We start from the raw sequence: 12,080 nt of genomic DNA on the forward strand, positions 1-12,080 counted from the left end.
TTGTTGTCAACTATATTACTGAAAGGGGAATTTATAAGCCTTCGTCCTTCTAACCCTCTCTCAACGCAGTAGTGTTATATTCAGCAGTTTTTCACAGAAGATCTCTGCTTGACCTTTACACATAACCAAGGAGTAAAACACACCCGGGCATAGGGCTGAACCAATGATAGGCGGACCTAATTTTCGTATAGGATAGAAAACCACCTTGTTGTTTCTCAGAGTGCATAAAATCAATAGACAGTGGCACTGGGAATATCATGTCTATGCACAAGTCTGATGTGATGCATTGTGCACATGATTCACTGTACAGTATAACATTTTGTGAGCTCTATGAGCCAGATCTTCTGTGTAGTTATAATTTAAAAGGTATCACCTTATAATTTCATTAACATCGGTATATTACCTATGTGTGGAATTCTGGTCCTGTTGGCTAAATTTTTCCCCACATACATATGAAATACATTCTGAACCTATAGTAAGAGTGGCCTCTTTGCACCACTGTTTCTCTCTCTTTCTCTTGCTGTCTATCTCTACATTTCTGTCTGCATGTCCATTTACCCTCACAATCCATGTCTCGGTTCTGCTCCTGTTTCTTGGTGAAGTAGTGGACGACACATAGTAGTTGGGCCTCTTTGGAGATAATGGGCTGTAGAAGTTTCAGAGCCAGACTCTGGAGTTCTCTGTTGCAGCCTGTGGTGCGTCTCACAGCCATTTTTGGCCATGTTCTTAGAACCAGAACCACACATGTACCAGGTAAGACTTGAGCTGAGAGGGAGGGAGGGGAGGAGGGTGTATATCTCTTACCATTTGGTGTTATGGAGTTCTAAAAGGAATTTATGTTTCCTTTTCATATGGAGAATGCTTTAGTTAATTAGTCACTATTTCATAGCCAAAGCATTGTATTTTCTTGCTTTGTGTTTTTGTGTTCACAGCACGTGACACCATTATGTGTGTCGCATACTCCGTTTGCACACAGCTGTGTACACATCTTGCTTGATAAGTGTAACCTGCTTGCTAGGCACAGCCATTTATTTTCAAGTGTAAGGGACAAGGAATTCCATTTAAAACTTGGATCGGTGATGGATTTGATGATAGGTCCATTTTAAAGCAAAGGAGCTTTATCAGTGGCTCTCCAGAAGTGATTATCAGGCACAGTGATGCATGCCTTTGGCTTGGAGCGCTGCCAAAGTCTTGGTGAATACCACTTGTTTTCTGTAACGCCTATATCGTCTTGGAAAAACTGCAGTGGACCTGAGCAACACTGTTTGTGTGTTGTTGAATTCACTTAAATTTTCTTACCTCTTTCAGTTTTTTTTAAACTAAATTTAAAATGTTTGTCTTAACTAATCAAAATAGTTGTTTGTTTATTTTTATTGTGTGTGTGTGTGTGTGTGTGTGTGTGTGTGTGTGTGTGTGTGTGTGTGTATTTACAGTATGCTGTACACAGATAATTAGTTTATCACAATTCCCAGCATAATTATTTTGGTGCATAATGCTTACAAGTATAGCATTGAGTCATTGTGTGTCATAATGGTGTAAGTAACCTAATTTCTTCATGAGTTTCTTTCTCCATTTAAGTAGGTGCGTGTGTTGTGTCCACATTTATCATAACAGGGTGTGTTTCTCAGCAGGGAGGGTAGAAACAATGGTTATTTATTGTTAAAGTGCAGGGAGTCACTCAAGAGCCTATCAGCCATGGAGCCGTGCTCGTGAACAGCAGTTTTGTACAGGAGGGAGGAGACTCATATTTTTTATGTAGTCATCTCTTCTCCAATGGAACAAACCACAAGACAAACAATTTGGAGTAAGATATGATTAGAAGTTATTTAAGACTATATTGGATTAGAAAAAGAAAGAAAGAAAGGAAAGAAAGAAAGAAAGAAAGAAAGAAAGAAAGAAAGAAAGAAAGAAAGAAAGAAAGAAAGAAAGAAAGAAAGAAAGAAAGAGAAAGAGTTGAAGGCAGTTTTGGAGCTGTTTTAAAAACTTTTGTCTTATCAGACCCACAGGTTCTCATATTCTCATGTGCTATTCTCTTTCTGGGAACAGTTCTTTTCATAGTCACATTGTTAAAAGGGAGACAGAGTTGTGATTTTGGTTCTGACAGTCCCATTTATGTGTGTATCTGTGAGTGAGTGTCCTAGCTCTTTTTCTCCGTCCACAGCCCTTGTTCTAATTGGGATCTGTTTGGGTGCTCATAAAAAGCATCAAGAGCTCATTTGTGTACTGGATCTAATCTCCAGCTCCCAGCTTTTCTGTCCCCGTCTCATGCATGAAAGCCTATTCAGGTTTACAGAAGGCTCTTTAAGGAGCTGCATGACCCCATCGCCTGCTAGAAAGGCTGAGAGATTGGATGTAGGGCTATTATAATAACAGAGATGAAAGGAGTGGCATGTGAGACCTCACCTCTGTCACGAGCATCCATCTGAATGCTTCGTTGATGTAATTACTTTTTGGGTCTTGTTGTGTTCTCTGATAGTTTTGAACTAATCAAAATGTATGAAACAAGCACTCAACAATTGAGGGAAAGTGCCTGTTTCGAATGCTTTTGATCCACAAGCTTGTCTTTCATAATTTTTTTCCCCCCTGTATCCCAGGACATTAAGAGCCACTAACTACAGAGTGATGTTTCAAACTCCCTAAGGACATCATTCTTTCAGTAACACTTTGTGTCTTCTGATTGACTCTCTTCTTTTAGATATTAACCTACAATATTTAACAGAATGTGTTTGGCAGATTTTAAATATAAATATATTAAATGTGTTTTTTGACGCAAGGCACCAGGAGCACCATGTTTGAAAGTAAGTTCAGTGCTGTTTCAAAGGGTTGTACTTGTGTAAACAAAGTAAAACAACTCCATTACACAAGGAATGTCGCTCCTGATGTCCTTGAAGTGAAAAAAACAAACAAAAAAAACATGCACACAGTTTCGGTCTGCACCATGTAAAGAAATGTGAGATCTTAACCACTGATTATCAAAATGCAAAAGTTAATAAAGAAGAGAAGGCAAGCAAGCAGGCTTGCAAAATCTATTATTCTCACTTTCTTTTCAGTTTTAGCTTGTGCGATATTATGCATTTTAATCCAATAAATACTTGTAGCAAAACACCTAAAGCCACTTTCTTGTTCTCTATTTACCATGTTTTCACATTACTAGGGTTTGTGTTTAGTGGCGGATTCTCAGTTCTGTGTGCAGTATGAAATCAGAGTACTGTGTACTGTTTTGTCTTTTTTGTAGAGGGGAGTGATATACTATACTGATGTGAATGAATAGCATTTTTTTTTCTTCTTCGCATGAAAAGATGCCCTAGCCTGTGAAACCAGGGGCTGCCTATAACAATGGCTCATTGTGAAGTATGCAGGAACTGCGGTGCTCAGTGCTCTCTGAAATAATCGGCCTGTGTCCAACTTTATACTTGTTGAAACATGAAAGTAGAAGATTATGAAATTCATGGGAACCTTGTTCCTCTAAAACATGTATGATGAGCAAGTTAGAACAGATAAAGCTTTGACGCTGCTTTTGACAATATTCAGTGTGTCAGGTTGTTTTTGTAAGCATACACCTGCTAGACTTAAAAACGCAAGCAAAAACTATAAAATAGTACAGCTTCAATATACCTGTATTAGTTGCACAACAGCCTAAAATAGTCCTTTAGAGGCAGATTCAGCTTTACTTGAGTAATGCCAAGTTTAAAAACATCTCAAAGAAGTTTGTGGAATGAAAGAGGATAATGCTCCCTCCTCTTTTGTGAAGTCCAGCCTGTGTTTTCGTGCAAACAGAGACTCCAGCCAATCACAGCCTCCCTGTAATCCATTCATGTGACTACGTTCAATGATTAACCCTAAATGCCTCCCCTTTGCCAAGTCTCTGTTGTTGCCTCTTCCCTCCCCCACCTCCTTCCCTCTCTTTCTCCTATTGGCTGGGTAGGCGGAGAGAGAATCAGAGGGAGAGAGAGAGAGAGATTGAGTTTCTCAGGTCTGAACCAGACAGTCCTGTTCAGTCAGCCGTCAGAGAAAGAGTTAGAACGAGAACAAGAGTTTGAGCATGCATGACAGGTGGAGTCCTCTACATCTGGACCTGGAATGTGAAATCTGGGGAAGCTAATAGAGCTTACCCTGTTTGCGGACTCTCACAGCCATGAAGGGACAGGTGGCCCTAGGACACCCTATGTCATTTGCCCCAGTGCCCTGGGACTTCAAGAGGCCTCCTCCCAAGAGAGGTAAGAGCGTGGAAGAGTTGGTGAGTGAGGGCTGGGAGAAGGAGAGATGCATGCAAATGCTGCATTTTCAACAGCAGCAACAACTTCAGCAGCAGCCAATCATGTGCCCACAGGACTTCAGACCTGTACCGGGACACTGGGAGCACCAAGCCTACCTCGGACAAGCCAATGGGTACCGTCAACAATGCTGGGAATACGAGGACTGGGACAAGATTCCTTACCAAGAAGTCCCTCCGCAGCAATTCTTCTATCAGTCACCAGAAGCAGTGTACCAGGAGCCAAGGATGCCACAGGAATATACCGGCAATCACTGTTTCTATCAACATCGAGAAGAACTGGATTACTCTGAAGACAGAGCTTTTGCACAGAGCCCAAGGAGTAAGGAACATCCTGATCATGTGACCCGGTACAACTCTTGGGAATCAGATGAGTACTTTGAGGGTCGAGAACCTTATAGTCGCAGAGATAGGTATGGGTACAGTGTTGACCATGAAAGCCGGGACTACTATGATAAGGAGCTAGATAGATACAGAGATGTGGACCGCAGGGGCCAGGATTACTATGACCATAAAGAGCTGGATAAGTATGACCGTTATAACCGCAGAGACAAGCACTATGACAGTAAACATCAAGAACACTACAACAGAAGGAAAAATGAGCGGTACAAATATAGAGAAGCAGACCAGTTTGACTCCAGAGACAATTACCAGTATGAGCGCTATGATCGTAAAGAGAAAGACCAGAGTGATGACAGAAAAGGGGACCGCTATGACCGTAGTCACTGTGAGGAAGGCCGTAGGAGAGGTGACAGCTACCAGCATAGAGAAAGGGACTCACTTGATCGAAGAGATTATGAACGGTATGTACAAAGAAAAGGAGATGTCTGTGACTACAAAGAAAAGGTGAAGATCTGCAGTGACTTTAGGAAAGATGACTACTGTAACAGTAGAGAAAGGACAGTCGAAAGAGAACTCTCTAAACTAGATGACAAAGAATTGTACGAACGTAAAAAAGATAACCACTATGACCTCAAACCAAGAGACCGGTATGATTACAGAGAAAATAGCCAGTCTGAACCGAGGGATCGCTATGAACTTAAGGAAAGAGACTCCTATAAATACAGAGAGGGAGATCAGTATGATTGCAGAGAAAAGGAAGTTAGAAACTACTGGAAAGATGAACGTTATGATAGTGGTGTTAAAGACTGCTATGAAGACAAGGGTTGTGAGAGCGATCAGTATGACCAGAAAAGCAGGGAGCGTTACAGAGATCTAAGGTCAAATTCATTTGAACAGAAACAAGACGGTTACAGTTTTGACCACAGCAGTGAAAGACCCTGCAAGGAATGGGAAAAGGATGATTATCACAAGCAGACACTGAAGGAGAGAAGGTCATATGAGGATCCTGTTAAACTCACTTATGACCAAAAGGACCAATACAGCGATCGGCGGGGTTCAGAAAAACTGGATGTGGAAGGTCATGGCCGCACACGGAAGCCCGTTTACGTGGGTTCACTGGACAGGAACAGCTTCTATAGGAAGACAGCACCCAGCTCTCTCAGGAAGTCAGAGTTTGCCACCAACAGGAAAAAGAAACAAGGTAAAAGCACATCAGTACCCTGAGCACATTCAGTACCATGACAATAAATCTGTGAGGTCAGAGTAGGGGCAGAACACACCTTGATGGTGGCTGGCAGTGTTCTGTACATAACAGAATGAGTCAACTAACAATTTTAGAAATGTCCACATGGATATAGCCCATGTTTATAGCTAGCTTTTGACCTTGTCCTAGAGTTCTCCAAATCAATTCAGGAAATGCCAAAAGTGCTGATTGTGTTGTCACCATCTTAATGCATGGGTATGCAAGTCTATGAGACTGCCTATTGAAGCTGTCAGTGTGGAGCAGAGTTTCATGTTGTTGTTTTTTCACTTAAGAGGTGAGCTTGGAAACTTGCAGGGAGGGGGGAACTTGTCCAACGGGTTTGATTACTTTTCAGAGTTTTTGTTGTCTGTCTCTTCACCCCATCGTTCTCTGCGTCTTTCTAGCTCTCTCTCCCTCCCTCCCCTCTCCAGACTTCTTTTCCTTTGTTTGACAACCTCTAGTGTTTAATGACACTGTGACTTTTGATTAAGCTGATTTAAGCTGTATTTTATTTTTCATATCTAACTTTTCCATCATTATACTTGCAAAAAGATTTTCTGTAGTAATCAGCGTTTTTGCTAGTCATATTTAGTTTTGCATGTCCATAGTTTTAAAAAAATCACAAACCAAGGGGCATCCACAAACACATAATGCTAAACTTCCTTAACTGACTTTTTCTTAGCTAACTAACTAACTTAACTTTTCTGAGACATTTATTTATTAGTAGTAGTATTAGTGTATTACATTAGAGACGGGTACCAAGACAGAATAACTAGTTCATGGAATTAATGCAATGAGATTCCTATATCTTCAGTGTGACTGCTTTCCGTTTGTTTGGGGGGGAGGGGGCACTGCATATTTACAGTTTAAATTGTCTATTCCTTCAGGTTTCACTGACAGTCTAGAATGGATGTTCCTCAGTTATAGCAGCCTCATCACTATAATTAGATTTTTAGCTTGAGGTGTCATTGTTTATTATTGTTGTCACTGGTTGGTGATGGGGGCTTGCAGTGGATGTCTCAGTGGGAGTTTCGTCTGGCTTGTGTCATGTCTGACACAAAGCAGGTGGTCCGTTCAGCCCAGGGTAATCCTTTATAACCTAGTTCTCCAGTCAGCACCTCAGTGAGGAGGAGGAAGAAAAAAAGACTCCAGGGGAAATCTCTGGGACTAGGATGTGCTTGGTACCAGATCCCTCCCCCAATCCATATAGCCTTCAAAGACCTCTTACTATTGAGGTTGGGGCACTGTGAAGAGGAGGCCCAGGCCGACCCAGCCTGACTCATAGTCTGAGGTTATCTTTTTCAAGCTTGACAGAACTATTTGGGCTTATATTCACTTTTCTGTCCAATAGTAATTCCTAGAGAGCTGCATTCTTATTAGCAGAGTTTGGGAAGTTACTAAAAATGTACAACACTACACTTACTAATTCATTCTCTGAAAACAGTTTATTATTATTATTATTTATATTTATCATTATCACTGTTATTTAAAAAAAAAAAAAAATCTATCAATGCCTAGATTTAAACAATCAAATTTACTTAGAATTTGAGGTCCTTTGGTATTAACGTTTGCCAGCATAATGATCTTATACACACACACGCATTATTTGTATATTATCAGAAGTGTATGTTGGTGTGCCTTTATTTATTGAGTCGCCTGTTGCTGGTCTTTGTAATCCCAGTGCAGCTGCCCATGCCAGTGGGCTGGAAGGGGATTAAAAGGAAACCTTCAACCAACCCTCACACAACGTTTGTACAACAGTAAGTCAAGGGCCAGCTTGGCAGACAAAAGCCTCAAGTCACAGGCTGAGGAGGGAATTAGCTAGTTAATATAGGTCAGGAGCTCTCACACATTGCCTGAAAAACAAATGCTACATTACTGCCCATTGCCACATACGGTTGCTTTTGCCCTTGACTTACTGCAATTTTAAATCAAGACTGAATATTTACATATGTGTTCAGAGTTTTTCCTCCAAGTACTGAAAGTTCTATTCCCTTAGTTTATCAGCAATTAGACACTGACACATTTGTGCTGTTCCAGATATGAAGTGTCTATGACAGTGGGCATGAGCCATGAGGATCTATGATAATAGTAAAGCTCTTCTTTGTGTAACTAAAGAGGGAAGGCTCTCGGTGGAGCCAGGTATCACGTCTTCATTTTGTGCATAAACATTGTGCTTTGTCCCAGCGGGCCTCCTGATAAACGACCCTGAGTGTTAGGATGCGTGCAATTACGTAATATCTCTGTAATGCTAATCTCAGCCTGTTAAAAGGATTATATACGACTAAATGACTTGGACTACACCAATATGCACATTGAATCATGAGCATGATCTTATCACATTCTGTGAATCAGGAGTTCTGTGGATAGGAGGTGGTATTGTGAAACTAACATTCAAGCATAACATCTAGATAAACCAGTTTAATGGTGAGATTTTGAAAATGCTATAGGTGATGTGAAAGAGAAGACAGAGTCACAGTAGCCAAACTAACTCTGATGCCAGCTGCTCGATAAACAGGGTGACCAAATGCTTTCACAAGGTGAAAATATGCCCAGTTTTAGCTGTTAGGCTCATTCAGGGAGTTATAATCATTAACACTCCAGTTCATCTCAATGGCAGTTGTTCGGCTAGCACAAGAACCCCCGGAAGTGTGATTTCAACTCTGCCATCTTTGCTCATGGGTGCTCAGTTCTCAGTTTTTGGGCTTGTCTCCTAAGCCGTAAATTTCCACTATAGTATTTTTTTTTCTTTTAGTGATGCACCAAAAGTTTTTAGCCAAAAACAAATCCGAAAATAAAGTTTATATAATAATTTCATTTAATCAAATGTATTTAATAATCTACACTCAAATAAATTTGAGTCATATACAAGCATTTAAATTGTGCACAAGGCAGTTTTTAAAGATATTATACTTATAAAAACTTATAGAACTTTTTAAAGACCCCCTGTGGTGAAAATCAATTCGTTTGTTAATGTTGTTTGTATGTCTATGTGGTTTTAATATACTTTAAAACAAACCATGTGCAAATTCATAAGTCAACTGCAGTGGACCAAAGACAATCTCTAAAACGCGGTTTGAAATTGCTGGTGATTCTGACGTCACAAACTACCTTGTAACCAATCCCGTCACGAAGGAGGTGGGCTTTAGCATATCATTAACTATGTTGTGAAACAGGGGAGTCTCAAGAGAAGCCAGGTTATCCCCATATATTTTCTGCTGATATGAAAAATCGGGTACATTTAGCAATATAGCTGGTGAATCCACAGACTAAATGAAGCAATGGTGTAGAGTTACATTCAAGCATTTTAAGGCATGAATAAATATGGACAGTGAATGGCATACGTGAGGTAATAGTAACATTATGTGACATTGTTTACAAGCTGTTTTATTGACACCTTTCAACAGTTGAAACACTAAGCAATTACATTAACATGATACATTTCAGTAAGTGTTACTGTTTCTTTCAACATACCTTCTGATGTTCATTCATGTTTATTTTGTGCTGTATCTAGTAGTAAAGAGGATGACATGATCCATTATTGTGCGTGCTGCCACTTCGAACTAGTCTGTCACAAAGCGTTAATCAATCAATGTTTCGATCAATGATTTAGGCCCTTCAAAACTGTTTTGGCAAATCCTAAAATTCATTTTCAGACAAATATTTTGGTAGATCACTAATTTTTATTTTATTTACCTAAAATGTCAGTGTCCGAATATGTAGCTGCTTGTAGTGCAAAACATGGTTTTATTGAACTTGAGTATCGATTTCACTGCAATAATGGATTGCCTCAAAAAGAGTCTAAATTTCTTCAAAAGAGTCCCACTTGATATTCCTGTTCATTACTTTCTAGATACGTTAGATATGATGTAGACTTGCAAGGCCACAAAATTTCATTTGTTCAAGCTCTTATTGGCAAACAATGCCCGTCTTTATTTACTTTTCCAAGTAAGGCTATGGATGTTTTGAAACAAGCATGAGTCTGAGAGGATATGGAGTGGTTAATGGAATGCTTGCTCACGTTTATTACGGGTGTGTCACATCACATCCCACACAAATCAGACATCCGACTACGGCGCAGAGAACTGGAATGTAAACTTGCAGCCTTTTGAACAACAAAAAATACAGTTTCAGTGACGCAGATTTCTGTGGTGCAACTCAAATCATTGATAAAGAATGTTTTAAGCCGTGTTTCTGTTCTCATGCAATATATTTGTAAAAATTCTTCAGTTTCACATATGCAGAATTTGAACAGTACTTGTAAGCCTTGTAAGATTTGAAGAAGACATACTTTCATTTTCCAAGCCGTGTTTACTCTTAATTCTGACTAGTGCCGAAAATCTGTCAAATGGATTGGATATTTGTGGCTTGCAACAACATCCAGCTTTCACTCACATACTATGCGTCTCACTCCCACACTTACTCTCATAACAGTTGTGAAAGGTATCCATGGTAACTGGGCGGTCTTATGTGAACTTTGTGTTGAACACACAGTCCTTATAATTCATGTGACCTTAAACTAGAAAGGGACAAAAACAGCTTTGCACAGTCAGACCATAAAATATCCTTCAGTTTCACAAGAATAACAATGTTATCAATTCATTTTCAGAGTCATAAAATAGTTTTCCTTCTTTGTACCACATTTGTTCTTGCAAAATAATCTAATTGTTTGACCTTGTAGAATAATATATATAAGACAGGCCACTTTATATGCATTTGTTTGCTGATTTTGACTTTTTCAATATCATCATCCAATAAATTTGCTCTCCCATTTGGAAGTCTGTACCAACAAATATTATAAAAATAATATGTATGAACAACATAATATGTATATAGTACATATATGTATGTATGATTAATTATAAATGAATAAGTATTTAAATAAGTAAATAAACATAAACTGATCATTTTTGAAATTCAGCTCAATACACATCAAATAAAGTGGGTGCTCACCTGCTTCCCTGCTACACCTGAACAAAGACTCCTACTTTAAACAGAAAAAAGATTAAGAGAGCTGAAAGGCAAAGAGGCCTTGGCTTTGAGAGATCCTCAAGATCTTGATGGAATTCAGGCTCAATGAGTAAGGGCCATGGCCCAAGTAGCTGGTCACATAAAAAATGTGGAGTAGACCTCCCTAAATAGAGTTTCAGTGTAGTTTTTTTAATAGCATCAAAATCCAGCTCCAGGCTTTAGTGTGCGAGTGACTGTCTCTGTGCTCACTCAGTTGTGTGTAATGGTGCAGGTTCCCATGCATTCAGATGGTAATACGGGGACAGAATGGAGTTTGTGTCTTCCAGAGAGAGTCTTCCCTGTTGATACAGTGGGACAGAGCGATTCCACTCAGCTTTAGAGGAATGCACCGCCTGTGACCTCTGGTGTGTGTTTGTGTGTGGCAGTGAAGACGAGGAGTTTGGGGGGGTAACAGGTGGGTGATGTCTTAGAGGCCCCGTCTTTTCTTTGAGTGCTGTCGAGACACCGAAAAGCCTGAAGATAGAAATTCTTTGCTCCATAGATGAATTTAGATGTTCTGTTGGATTGGCAAATCAGTGTTTGGTTCATGGGAAACACAAGGTGTCTGTGTGAGGAAGTGTTGTGTGGCTTTGTACACTAGTTTATGCCTCTTGACTGCATTGTTTGATTGTCCATGGTTGTACTAAGGCCTTTTCAGATTCAACACTAGTGGTTTATGGAGCATGAACATTGATAGATTTACAATAACATAGTGTGTTCCTGTGCCTTATTTTAACCATTAAATAACTTATTGAAGCTTCATATACAGTGAGGGCTAAAAGTCTGAGACCACTAGTGAAGATTTCTTTCATTATAAAAAGTTTGGGATCAGTAAGATTATTTTTTAATGTTTTTTTTTTTTTTTTAAATCTTATTCTCACCAAAGTTGCACATTTGATTAAAAATACAGTAATATTGTGAAATAGTATTCCAATTTAAAGTACCTGTTTTATTTTAATATATTTTAAAATGTAATTTATTCCTGTGATGGCGAAGCTGATTTTTCAACAGCCATTACTCCAGTGTTCAGTGTCATATGATCCTTCAGGAATTCTTCAAATATGTAGATTTGCTCAATTTCTTTTTATTATAAGTGCTGAAAACAAAGTGTCATTCTTTTATGAATAGGAAATTCAAAAGAACAGCATTTATATGAAATACAATTTGTCATATCAATGTAAAAGTTTTTACTGTCATTTTTGATTAATTCAG

General features: G+C 39.2%; 1 protein-coding gene across 2 annotated transcripts in view; it reads left to right on the plus strand.

The window, feature by feature from the left end:
• dnmbp (dynamin binding protein) overlaps window positions 1–12,080 on the plus strand; it is a 53,063-nt gene that overhangs the window by 27,047 nt on the left and 13,936 nt on the right. The window contains exon 1 of one of the 2 annotated variants that reach the window (XM_082152966.1): window positions 1,948–5,816. The exons of the other annotated variant lie outside the window; for it this stretch is intronic. Coding sequence (XP_082009092.1) covers window positions 4,136–5,816 — 1,681 coding nt within the window. The 5' untranslated portion in view covers window positions 1,948–4,135. Of the gene's footprint in view, window positions 1–1,947; window positions 5,817–12,080 lie in introns of those variants that run through there. 2 annotated transcript variants of the gene reach the window in all.

This window comes from Leuciscus leuciscus, assembly GCF_965113295.1.
Source record: "Leuciscus leuciscus genome assembly, chromosome: 21".
NCBI lineage: Eukaryota > Metazoa > Chordata > Actinopteri > Cypriniformes > Leuciscidae > Leuciscus > Leuciscus leuciscus.